The sequence below is a fragment of the Chaetura pelagica genome, unplaced genomic scaffold (genome assembly GCF_000747805.2).
Source record: "Chaetura pelagica isolate M959 unplaced genomic scaffold, ChaPel_1.0 scaffold105, whole genome shotgun sequence".
In the NCBI taxonomy this organism is placed as follows: domain Eukaryota; kingdom Metazoa; phylum Chordata; class Aves; order Apodiformes; family Apodidae; genus Chaetura; species Chaetura pelagica.
In genome coordinates this window covers 674,974-688,871 of record NW_009953393.1, presented here as the reverse complement: position 1 = coordinate 688,871, position 13,898 = coordinate 674,974, and the positions used below count along the sequence as shown (strand labels likewise).

Below are 13,898 nucleotides of genomic sequence, written 5' to 3'. Positions count from 1 at the left end.
GACTATTAGCATATGCTTAGGGAGGAGCGTACAGGTTGTGCAGTTATGTCCTGATACTTCTGTAGAATAGTTTTCTCACATGTTTGTGGACTTACTGAGCCATAGCTGCTGTCTTTGTATTTAGTAGACCTCGATAGATTTTTTTTTTTCTTACATGAACAGGTCAAGCTGATATAAATTGTTGATATTCATAACATATCCTGCAGAAGGAATGTGCATGGTTTAACTGTATGCTGAATGAAAAGCCAGCTTCTTTTCTTTTTGTAGTTTTTTAACAACTTCAGCTCTTGTATTGAAAGAGACCATGAAAAATTATTTCATACTTACCATCTTTGTGCTACCTTGATTTTCTGTATTCCTGTCACATCCCTCCACAGTTGGTTTTTTTCAGGCCAGAGCCTTAGTCAGTTTAGGGGAGCCATTTAATAGAAGTAATTATTAATGATCCATCAAATGACTGTCTTATTTATTGGATGTTGTTCACGTAATCACAAAATAAAATAATCAACACAATGAAGCTGATACCAGTAATTGCCTCACCATGCAGTATATAAATCCAAGTATTTTTAAAGTAAAATCTACTAGATTAAATACTATTATAATTAATTTATTTTAGGATGCTGTAGCTTAACAACTCTGTCCAGTTGCCAGATACTTAATCTGTAGATTCTGAATACTCTACATGAGTTCCTGATAAGAAAGAGATAAGGTCTGAAGAGAGGTAAAAATCAAGAAAGTGCCATATAGGATAGCACAGAATCACAGAAGCATTGAGGGTAGCAGGGAATTACGGAAGTCATCTGGTCCAAACACCCTGCTCATGCAAGGCCACCTAGAGCTGGTTGCCCAGGACTGTGTCCAGGTGGCTTTTGAATATCTACAGCAATGGAGACTCCACAGTCTCTCTGGGCAATTTAAGCCAGTGTTCTGTCACACTCTCACTACAAAAGTGTTTCCTAATGTTCAGAGGGAACTTGCTATGTTTCAGTTTGCGCCTGTTGCCATATAATGATGATGATCTTTCACAACCTTTAGTTTTTGATCTGTTGAAAAACACCTGTCATATTAGGGAAACTTTCATCACAGTTTTTTTTTGAAAAAAATTTCCAAGCTTTCTGTGTTCTTCTTGCATGCACTAGTCCTGTTAAAACTGAATGCTGTATCCAGTGCAACTTCTGTTAATTCACTGCCAGTCTAGACTTCCCAATGTAAAATCTGCAGTACTTATTGTTTTCCCTGGGGAAATCTTCCATAATGAAAACAGAAAAAAAACAGAAACCTCAAAGCAAAAACACCTTCATACAATCAAGTTAGATAGTTGCAAGCATCATGGTAAGAGGGCACACAAAAATAGAAGGAGAATAGTTAGGAGAAGTCTTTTCTGCAATATATTTTTCTTTCTGAAGATTGTCCACAAGAAGAAAAACCACTGCAGTAAGTTCAGGGAGAGCAGTCTCTGTTGTAGTTGTGTGGGGCCACAGTGTACTGCTTTTCTACTGGATTTCTGTTGATGCTTGCAAACCTGTTACTTTGATTTGAATCGATGCTGAAGTATAAAATAGCCTAATAAAAGCCTAGTCATAGAATCTCCACATACACCACTTTAAAATACTTACAGAATTAAGTAGAATTTTCTTCCTAGTTTATGCCTTTCCATGTGAATGTATAATATAATAGTTGCCTCACTTTTGAAGAAAGGTTAGGCTAATATACAGATAAATAGTCTACATTCCTTACTAATAGCTGGTTTGAGTTTTAGGCATCCAAGTGAATCTTGCATACTCAATAGTGGTGGATCTTACCATAGGCCTCTAATTTCAGATAAGTAAAAGGACCCTCAAAATATTTAAATTAAGCTCCTAATCCTTTCCGTAACGGTTTAAGATGAGGTCAAAAGTAACAAACTGGTTTTGATGCCTTGCACGGATTTCAGATAGTCCTTTATAATCAGCTGACTCCAAGATGCATAGAATTAGGAAATGATAAAAGCTTTAAATCCAGGACTTCCTTGAGCAGCTTACATTGAGTGACTTGAAAATTTTGGTTCTCTTCTGCAGTGAAGACTTCTGCATGAGAAGCAAGAATGCATGTTTTCCTGCTTTGTTTTTCAGTTCTCACTTTTGTTTCCTAACCCTAAAATCTCTGGCTTTTTTTCATCTCCTTCTGCCTATTCTCTCTTTTTATATTTCTTAATTTTTTAATTTATTTTAATTTATTACTGGTTTTTTTGTCAGTATTTTGCTCTTTATCTTTTTCCCCTGCCTTTCATAGAATCATAGAACTATTCCAGTTGGAAAAGACCCTTGGGATCAACAAGTCCAACCATCATCCTTACTCTGCAAAGTTCTCCCCTAAACCATATCCACCAACTCCACATCCAAACAACCCTTAAACACATCCGGGGTGGTGACTCAACCACGTCCCTGAGCAGCCTATTCCAGTATCTAACCACTCTCTCTGTGAAAAGATTTTTCCTGATGTCCAGTCTAAACCTGCTCTGTTGCAGCTTGAAGCCATTCCTTCTTCTGTGAAAAGAGACCAGCACCAACCTCTCTACAATCTCCTTTCAGGTAGTTGTAGAGACTGATGAGGTCTCCCCTCAGCCTCCTCTTCCTCAAACTAAGCATTCCCCGCTCCTTCAAGCATTCTTCGTAAGATTGATTCTCTAGGCCCTTCAGCAGCTTTGCTGCCCTCCTCTGTACTCGCTCCAGCACCTTGATATCTCTTGAATTGAGGTGCCCAAAACTGGACACAATACTTCAGGTGTGGCCTTACTCTCTTTTGCTGTACACCTAGAGTATACTCAGTATCCTTGCCCAAGTGATCTTTTATGCAACACTGGAGATAGATATCTTTATAGGTACCTCTGTGTATCTATAACCATTGAAGAATAAAGTTCACCTGCGTATTGAATGAAATCAGCTGTGCGCATTGAGCTTTGCAAATAAGCATCAAAAACTCTTCTTTGCTTTTGGTCTCTGACTTGGTTGCAAAAGGAGGGGATTGAGGAAGTTCTCTTAATTAATTCTCCCTGCAATGGGCTCTGGCAAGAAGGCACCGCTGCACATCTTGCTTCATTGAACAGCAGAGAAATAACTTAGGAGAGCAGGTGACAGCTGGTGATTTGTCTGTCACCCTTTCACAGACAGGCACATGGGAGAACAGTGCAGTGATAAGCTCCTGTCTATCACTGCTTCATTGGTGTCTAAAGACTGACCCTGGGGCAGCCTTTTGTGAGTGGATTGGGACTGTGTGTACCATGGAGACAAGATGTCAACTGTTCAACTAGAAAGGCAGTTCAGCACTGTTGTGTGGTCTGTGTGCTACGCTGTGGTCTGTGTAGCTAGCATCTCCTGGTTGAGATAAACAGTCAACATAACTGGTGGTCATTTATAAATGTAACTAATTAAATACCAGTAGAAGGTATATAATCTCTCCTGTAAGGGAAGGAGAAATTAATCCAGGTGATTATTTTTTTTTCTTTTGGGTGAAATACTTATACTTTGGATGTTCTGAATTGCTGCATGATGCTAATCATCAGTTGCTATAGTTCAGGGAATTTGCTGCTGTCCAGTGTGGGGGAGAATTCCAGTAGGTATTAATCCATCAAATGATGTAATTCTTTGGAAATTTTCAGTAACAAGTTGTAAAAAAAATTTATATAGAAGTGTAGTTTTTGGTTTTTGGTGTATTTTTTTTCCCCAGTATGCACACTGCTGCTTTTCTACCCAGTGACTTGGCAACCAAGAAGCACTTTGGTTCAAGCATAATGTTACTGTTAAATGGACATTCTAGTTTAAAATTTATTTCTGGTTAAATTTATTTTTCCAAAATCAGACTTACCATGCATAGAACATCATAGAGGCTGGCTTTTGAAATACATGAGCTGAAGGATGCTTATATTTCTTTATTCTGCAGGTTAGAATTGAGCAAGTGATTGTTGCTGAGCCAGGAGCAGTTTTGCTGTACAAGATTTCTAATCTTCTCAAGTTCTACCACCATACAATCAGGTATGCAAAATTGCAAAGTATGTTAAAGATGTCTTATTTTAATTGAATATCTTGAGATTAATATAGTAAAAAGAGTATTTTTGTGGCTTAGTTTTTACTCTGTGCTATGGAATCAAGAAGTAATGTCCATGATATCAGGCACCTGCCATTTATTATTCCTTAATTCATATTGAGTCTGTTCTGGAATATAGCATCAGTTTACCACAGAAACTGTTTATTGTTCTATGTAATACAAATAATATATAAATAATGCATAAAACATTTATGATGACAAAGTCAAGTCCCCTTTAAGAAACTGCTAAAATTAAATTATCTTGAGAAATTAAATTTTACTTTTCTTCCTTTAGCAATTGCATTTTGATTCAATTTTTTGTAATGTACTTGCATTTTTCTGTTGGGAAGATGTTTGCCTTATTCCATATCTTGCTGTTGAAAGCACATTAGCCATCTTCCAGCATTACAGATGCCAGCCACCAGGACACACAAACTGGAGTAAAGCCAGAGCCACTGGTTTTATATGTAGTGGCATTTGCAGTAGTTCAGAGAATCACAGAATTGTCAGAGTTGGAAGGGACCTCTAGACATAATCTAGTCCAACTCTTCTGCTAAAGCAGGATCCCCTAGAGATCATAACACAGGACTACATCCAGGTGGGTTTGAATGTCTCCAGAGGGGACTCCACAACCTTCCTGGGCAATCTGTTCCAGTGCTTTGTCACCCTCACCCAATAGCAGAAGAATCTTTCTCCACAGCCTGGGACTGAACTGCTGAGAACCTGAATGACTAATATTACCACTTGAACTTCTTTTCTGTCTGAAAAGACATTTAGATGTTGGGAAGACTTAGATAAGTGGTTCTTGGACATCTCCCACTGTGTTTAAAATCCTCAATTCTGATTATACTACAGGTCTGTGGTAGAACGCATAAGACATATTCCTAATTTTATTGTCAAAACAAGCTGAAATGTTTTTGCATTCATTTTTCTGTCTCCAGAATTTTTGTTTCCCAGTGGTTATGAAGCTTAGTGCAGTTGAAAATACAATGTTATAGAAGGTCAAAGGCAGTCTAGTCTTGCAAATGATACATTGTTTGAAGACCACTGAAGTACCTTCTGTCATCTGAGTAGTTTTCTCTATACAGAGGAATTGCACCTGACTAATGAAGGGAAAATGCAGTTTGAGAAATTATCTATTAAATGCATCAAGATTATGATCTGAAAAAGCTGTAAGTTTATATTAGCCTTATTGTGATGCAATGATTTTTTACTACCATTTTTGTAGCGCAAAAGCACTCTTACTTGAGACAGAAGGTGTATTTGTGAGAGGATCATAGTCCTGTAGTGCCATTAAAGTTTTATGTGGTATTCATTCTAAGTATAATAACTTGACTCTTGGAATAGCAACGCATGAATTCTTTTGATTTTGGAGATGCCTAACATAACAATGAAGAAGGAAGGGAGATGATACTATCTCTAAAGTATGGTATGACAGAATAGTTATCAACCTTTTTTGTTTATGTAATTTGTTTTCTGTTACAATAGATTTACAGAATAACAAAACAAAAATCCAGTATATTTTAGAACTCTACTAGAAGTTTGTGCAAAACTTAAGATAACCTGTATTTAATATCTACTTAATGACATAGTTCATAATGCTTGTTCTCACAGTCATCTTACAACTGAATCTCTCAGATAATATGGAGAACTGTTCCCTGTAATTATTTGTTGTTAATTTTCAACTTTGAAAAAACTTGTATTTGAAATGCTGTCTAAAATATCTGAGCCAGTCATGTTCCCCCTCCCCTTCAGTTTATTTAATTAATCTTATTCTTGTTTTCAGTGGCATTGTAGGAAACAGTGCAGCCACACTGTTGACAACAATTGAAGAAATGCATTTGTTGAGCAAGAAGATATTCTTCAATAGCCTGAGCCTTCATGCAAGTAAACTAATGGACAAGGTTTGTTTCAAAATCCTACAGCTTTCCTGTTTCAAAACATACTTTCATTTCCCTTTTGTCTACTAAGATTGTTAGATGAATAGGTGCTTTATATGTCAACATTTCCAAAACTTAGGTTTTGTAGTTTCTACATTGTAGCTATGGAACTACATAAAAAAATTCCTGTCTACGTTTTAATTCTCTTAATAGTTTTATTTTTGTAAAAACATGGCTAAAACACTTTTGTCAGCAGTATTTGTTTACAGAGCAGTTTGCATACCTTTAAAATATATGAGAAGCAAAAAAATTTGGAAATTTCTGTAAGTGCAACATAGCAAAGCCAGCTGAGTGAGCTTGATAATTTGTATGAATGCGTCATCAGATCAATATTTTCTTATTCACGTACGTAATTCCTTTATTGAAGTTACGAAGCATAAACCAACATGGTAATCTAGGTAAAACCAAAACTTGTGCTTTTCTGTCATTTATAAAAATAATTTTACTACATGAATATTCCTGCAATGAAAAGCAGAATATGCATTTGTTTTATCGAACAACTGTATCTAAGCCAGTATCACTTTTCTGGTACCAGTTTCCTCTCCTGTTGGTTACTTTGAATTATGTTTCAGTGAACTTCTCATTGTTCTGAAACTAATACAGGTTATTTTGCTTTGTCCCTGCTGTATTCATGTTGCTGTTCATGGGTCTACCCATTAAATCTCATCTTCTTAAAATCCAAGCAGAGTCAAAGAAAATTGTTAGGCTTTGTGTCCCTTTCAGTTTCTCAGGGATCTGATCTTCATCCAGCATCCATGTCTGAGATGTGATGAGTTTCCTATGCCCTAAAACCAAGGAGAAATGCCTCTCTTTATTCCTGCATATTGCACAGCCATGGAGTTCAACAAAGATCTCACATGACTGTTTCTTCGAGTTTAAAAAAAAGTTTGCAAGTGGAAAATGGTGACTTTTTACCGTTTATTTCTGAATTATTTGTACTTTAGGAACAAGAAAAATGAAAAAAAATATCTAAATTTACGGAAGCTGTTCTTTGTTCAAAGCCTTGTAGTTCACCAAGCATTCAGTGGGTTATTCTGAGTCTGGTCAGTGATCTGTGGTCTCAAAGTATTTTTCTCATTCTATACAGATTGTGTCTGATCCCAATTTCCTGCCTTTGTGCAAGGGCTGAGGAATGACTTTCTCAAAGGAACAGCTGTTCCTCCTCATCTTCCCTTCTGTGTATGCCAGTGACTCCCTTCTGCCAGTGGTTTCATTCATTCACGGGTGACTCCTTAATTGTTACCCGCCATGGTCCATACTTTTAAAGTCCACTTAGTACACTGGGCATTTTCATTTCAATGCAGTGTCATCAGACTAGTAGTTCCTCTGCTACTTGCACTTCTTCAAGGGTCAGTTAAAGCTTCTGTTCATAAAGCATACAATGGACAGGCACAGTATGAGTTTACCAAAAAATCTTAAATAAATAAAGCCCATGGCTTGCTCTGGGTATACACTAGATGTATATTAATTCCTCAGAACATTTGTTTCCTAGTATGTAAGCTAAAAGAAAATATCTGTGTACTTTTTCCTTTTATGAAGAGATACCAGATGGACCCTAGCAAAAATATATGACTGCTCTTTAATTAGAAAGAATGTGCAAATGAAGAATTCTTTACTGTGAGAGTAACAGAGCACTGGTACAGGTTTCCCAGAGAGGTTTGAAGTCTCCATCTCTGGAGACATTAAAAATTCATCCTGGACATGTTCCTGTGTGATCTGCTGTAGGTGATTGTGCTCTAGCAGGGGGATTGCATGAGATGATAATCAGAGGTCTCTTCTAACTCCAACCACTCTGTAACTGTGACCTAAGGAACAAAATTTTCTTGGCTTCAAACTGTACAGCGCTGTGTATCCATCTCTGTCATGTTTAGCTCTGTTGTATTTATCCTGCTGGGTCTTACATCTGTAGTCAAACAGGATCCAGCATAATTTTTCTACGCATGTAACTAAAAATCTTTGCATTTTTGTTTTGGATGATACCCTGTTTTCAGTTTGAAGAAAAGCAGAGTTCAGAAGAAGAAGGAATGTTAAAGAAATTGTGATCTCCCATTGCCTAGTGTGTGTTCTTTGTATTGTCACTATGGGAAGGTTGTGCAATCATCTTTGCCCTCTTAGTTCCCTTTCCCTCAGCCCCCAGCCTGGATGTAACTGGCTGTAGATGCTGCCATTGTTTTATAAAGGAGTCAGGTTAGGTTTTGGTGATATTAAATGAAGGTGGTGATAGCACAGCCACCTTCAGCCACAGGCACTGTATTATGAATAATGAGTAGCATACCAAGGATAATATGTAATGTAAAAAAAAATACAGTATAGCTCTTTCTCATGAACATGTTTTATAAGTTAAATCTGAAACACTGAAAATTCTAGATTGCATTTGTGTCCCATGAAGATCCTTCCTCAGGTTATAACTGAGGTCAAAAGAGTGTAAAGAGACTCAGAAGATTATTTATTAATTGCTGCACATCAGGAGTTAACAGGGTGACTCTCTAAGTGAGGAGGAGTCTCACTGTACTGATGTGTAGTCCTTGTGACAGACTTTTAGACAGTCCTTTGAAACACCTCATTATTTCCCTTTAGGAGTGGACAACTGAATTGCTAGAGCGATGCCTTATCTCCTCATGACTGAAATTAGTTTTGCTTCACAAAAAATACAAAACTAATATGCTGAATTGCACTCAGACAAATGTTCATTTCCATGAGATAAATTATAAATTTTCTTCTCCTATTACTAAGTTTATTGTGTGGTAATATACAGATAACTAGCTTTTTTGCCTTTTCATAGGTCTTCATCGTTTTAGTAATGAATGTCACAATACTTTTACATTTTGAGGAATCTCAAGGTTGCTTTTTATCATCCCTTTTATTAATGTGTACTTAGACCACATATGTCTGCGTGTATGTGTATTAGTGGGATTCTCGTCTCAGCCTTTTTACCAGCTTTTTGCTAACTGTATATGCACTGTAACTGCTTCCAGTTTCATTTTGTTTCATTTTTAGAGAAGATAAAAGCAGTGGAAAATAGACCCTTTGTGCTTACATATGCAATTGCAAAGGCTTCGTTGCTGCTCCTGTTATTCACAAAGAGAATATTCACTTGTAACATTAGTAAATTACTTTTCCCTTGAACAATCTGGGAATTACAGTTCCTTATTTTCACTTATATTTGGCATCTTAAGGCATTGATGAGCCTGTTTCAAAGAACATCAGCTGTCCATTACTTTAAGATACAATTCTTGAGGCAATTTAAATAACTTTGGAAATAGATTAAAATACAAATAGGATATTCCTATATGAAAATATTTTTAATTTTGTGAATTTAAGTGCTTCTTTTGATCATTATAAAGCTGTGAAAGTGGCCTGTGTTATATGATTTTAATTATAGTGTTCCCTCAGAATCATCAGTTGCTGATAATCTGAGAATCATAAGCAGGAAATTCTGAACAGCAATCAGTTCTACAATGTTTAGTTAAAGATCATTTTAAGGGGTTTCTTAACTGCTGTTTGTAGCTACAAAACTCTAGAAGACTTATAATTATGAGTGAATTTGGAACTTGGAGTAAGTCTCTTGAACCCTATGCAAATTCTCTTGTACTGTAGTGTGGGGAGAACTGTCTGGATACAATAGTAAGTTACTGTGTCGCTATGATATGCTTTTTTAATTTCTACAGTCTGTCTAATAGCTGATGGACCAGAATAGTATTTAAGCAAATGTTTCTCTTAAGTATAGCTAGTTGGGACTTTTTTTTTTTAGATAAAGCAGATATCATTAAATATGCTAACTCCTCAACATCTCTTCCTTTGGATGTAGAGAAATGATGGGATGGTAATTTAATTCTGATGTCCTCATGACCACAGACAATTTTAATTCCCTAGGTTATTGATTATGCTGAGGTAAGCAATATCTTCAAACTGCCTTCAGAATTTCTGAAGAGCAATGGGAAACTGAGACTTCAAGCTGTTATTTCTAGGACAAGAAAATAGCTTCCTCTTCACATCTGCTTTTCAGAAGAGTCCCGTGTTACATAAGGAGTGTCACAAGCACAGAGCTGCATGGAAACTTAAAGCGAGTCGTGGACTGGGATTCTCCCTCATGGTTGTCAAGCAGTCAGTGTAAATGATAGGGAAATTCCTGGTTACTTCAGAGTATTTACTGGCTTCCTTAAAAGCACTTCTCTGAACGTTTTTTTCCATTACATCAGAAAATCTCAAGCATACTGGTTGTAATCTGAAAAGAAGGTAGTCAGCAGTTCTCACCATTTTAGACTCTTCAGTTTGAAATCCTTTTTATGGTGTTCTTATTTACACTTCTCAGGTAGCTCTTTACCATCTGAGATCTATGAAACAAAAATATTCAGCATACTGCCTGAAATTAAGTCCATTGTTATCAAGGAAAGGTAATACACAAGGGAATCTCTTTGGCTCTGATTCTGGTTCAACCAGAATGTTACTTGGCAAGTGTTAGTGTCCACAGCACTGAAAAATTGTGTTTGTTCCTCTTTGGCTTTCTTGGACCCAGCCCTGAGTCTAGCAGCCATCCTAGTAAAGCAGTCAATAACTGTAGGTTTAGTCCTTACATATCCTTGTAGGTTTCCTTTGACCCTGTGTGAATAAATCAAATGATTAGCGGTTTAGGATTCTGCTTGTGTTGCTCACTGTGTGGATCTAACAAAGAAACGCCAGGTACATATTACCATTTTACAGATTATGATAAAACCAGGAGAAAATAGTAAATGGAACTAATTATTAGAACAACAGAAGCTGCTCCAATAAAACTGAATGCAAAGTTCACAGTGCCTAATGCACTGGAGTGGATGGACTGCTCTTTCAGTTCTCTCATATTAAGAGAATTGTAATTTAAAAACATGAGTGCATTGGTGAAGCATTTTAACAAGCCTGTTAGACCAACCTATGCCAGTGTGTTTTATTTGGTCAGCTAATACATTTAGAAAGTGGGATTTTTCAGGCGTACCTGTCCTTATTCTGGCTTTGGTAGCACCCCAAAACAATTACTAAAGGGAAGAATAATTACAAACAACTAAACAGAATGAGAGTTGTCATAAGATTACTAAAGAGAGATAATGCCAAACCAACCTGTAATCTACTCTCTGAGCTTCTAGAAGACTATTAGTTAAGTATCCCATATCAAGGATGTTATTCCTTAATCACAGAATCACAGAATCATTAAGGTTGGAAGGGACCTTAAAGATCATCTAGTTCCAACCCTCCTGCCATGAGCAGGGAATCCTACCACTAGATCAGGTTGCACAAAACCTGACATTAAAAATCTCCAGGGAAAGGAGATCAACAACCTCCCTGGGCAACCCATTCCAGTTCCTCATCACCCTTATAGGGAAGAACTTCTTCCTAATATCTAACCTAAATCTCCCCTCTCTCAGTTTAAAACCATTACCCCTTGTCCTATCACTATCTTCTCTGATGAAAAGCCCCTCCCCAGCTTTCCTGTACGCCCCCTTCAAGTGGTGGAAGGTGCTGTAAGGTCTCCCCGGAGCCTTCTCTTCTGTAGGCTGAACAGCCCCAACTCTCTCAGCCTGCCTTCATAGCAGAGATGCTCCAGGCCTTGGATCATCTTGGTGCCCCTTCTCTGGACCCTTTCCAATGCTGTTCTTTTTAGAACAGATGTATACAAATTTTAGAATAGATGTATACAAATTAAATGTTAAGATAACATTATCTGTTTAGTTTGTCAGTGGTAGATACATTAAAACATTGCATGGGAATAACTATTTGGGTTCCTGTCAGAATCAAACCTGTTAGCGTTCTAGGAAACCAGGTATGGGACAGATGCAATGAGACTGGTTGCTGTTGTGGTCTGAATGGATCCATGTGAACAAAACAGAGTTATCAATAATTTTTCTGTTGTCTTTTCTTTCAACACCATCTTGATAGTTGAAAAGGGAAAGCAAGCCTTTAGGCTTTCTACTGTGGATTGTGTGTTGATCTCTGTAGCATCCTAATAGGGATTAAAAGACTTTAGAACAGCTTCTCCAAAGCTTCTGTGATAGACATGCACTCAAGTTTCTTACTGCTGTTTAACTTTGGTGAAAATGGTTTCAATGTGTAGAATGATCTTCTGTAGTTGACACTAATCAGTTGTAACTGACAGGATAAAATATCCAGATACCTTTGTTACAAGATTTCATCTCTGTAGAGTGCTTTGTCTCCACCCTTGGCCAGCAAGGTTTCTAGAAAGACTCTATTAGACCCTTCAAAAATCCATCAAATTTTTGTTTGTCACTCTCAGCAATGCTTTATCTGAGGAGTTCTGTGTTTTAAATTACCATCTTGTTTTATTTAACACTAGTGTGTCATAATTGCAGAATGGGTAAGCTCAGCTGGAACCTCTGGAGATCATATAGTCTAGCAGTCTTGCTCAGTGTCAGCTGTAGCAGGCTGCCCAGGACTGGTTCCACAACCTCACTGTGCAGCTGTCTCCAGTGTTTGACCTATCCCCCTGTAAAAAATTGTTTTTCTGTGCTTCAATCTGTGTCCATGCCTCCTGATCTGTCGCTGGACACCACTGAGAAGAGTCTTTCTCTTTTGTATCTCTCCCATAACATATTTATACACATTGATAACAGCACCCCTGAGCTCAATCTTCTGCAGGTTGAACTCGGTCTCTCTTTGTGTAGGAGATACTCGAGTCCATACATGAATTTTGTGGTGCTTTGCTTAACTTGCACCAGTATGTCCATGTCTTTCTGTGCTGTTAACTTTATACTGTTCAAGTAGGATAGTATATAAATCTGATTGCTTGCCTGTACCCTATTTTCAGTATTTGCAGGTGCACATGTGACCTGACAAAGCTGCTCTCTTTAATACCTGCTCGAATCCTTAATGAAATTAACTGTATTTAATAGAAACAAAATTTGCACATATTTATAAATGAGAAAGGGGAACAATTACCAAACACTCTCTTCTTGATTGTTGATACTGCCTTTTCTTTTTCCTGTATTTTCCTTTGCTTTTTGTTAAATCCTTAAGGCATCCTTTGAGCTACTTGCTCTCATAGATGAGAGAAGCCTGCGCTGGGTGGTATATTTGAAGGAAGATTACTGTCTTAGTAATTATTACCCACTAATGGATATGCAGAAGTTTAAATGAAGAGAAACCTTTTATACTTATGTACAACTTCTAATGTGCGTTGTAATTTTAGTTTGAGTTTTGTATGTTGGATTTTAAAAGTGGGGAATTTCTTCTTTTGAAAGGCCAGGCAGCTGGTTGGCCTCATTTCTTTGTGTCTGAACTGCTGGTTATAGCTCATTAAGGCACTTTGTTTAGGTATGTTTTAATGCTGTTGAACTAGCTGCTACAGAACTTCTCTGATAATTAGTTAGCTCCTGTCTGGCTTCCATCTGAAGCCAGTACTTCAAAAGTAGAATTCAGCATGCATTTCAAATGTTTCTTTCTGGAAATAGGATCTATTTTAACAGTCTTTTATGGCACGTGAAACTTTTGGGCATCAATCTCTTTTAGTGGAATAGCGATTTAGCTCTCATGAATTAAAGTCAGTAGGTTCTTTTATAAATTAGATATGTCTGTTTTTAAATGTTCTTTTTTTTAATTCTGACAAAAAAATATCCATATTCATGTGCAAAAAGTTAGAATTTTCAAAATTGATGTGGCACTACTTCGATTTTCCTTCCACTCTACTGATAATTCTGCCTCTATTGCAGTAGTCAGGAATTTCAGACTAACCCCAATAGAATCTAATGAGCTAAACCTTTTTCCTTGGCGTGTTTTCTTCTTCTATAATGTTGTTCCTTCCTCCCATCTAGAAGACAGTGGAGTTTAAAAGAACACATTAAATGAAAGATGAATCTAATTTAGAAGCTTCTGACCATCAGCTACTTCAGGACACAGATATTCTGTTCAAAG

General features: G+C 37.1%; 1 protein-coding gene across 1 annotated transcript in view; it reads left to right on the top strand.

Annotated features, from left to right (window-relative positions):
• COG6 (component of oligomeric golgi complex 6) overlaps positions 1 to 13,898 on the top strand; it is a 56,043-nt gene that overhangs the window by 28,372 nt on the left and 13,773 nt on the right. Inside the window, exons 12-13 of the mRNA XM_009998360.1 lie at positions 3,919 to 4,010; positions 5,849 to 5,966. Of these exons, the coding sequence (XP_009996662.1) occupies positions 3,919 to 4,010; positions 5,849 to 5,966 (210 nt within the window). The remainder of the gene's footprint in view (positions 1 to 3,918; positions 4,011 to 5,848; positions 5,967 to 13,898) is intronic.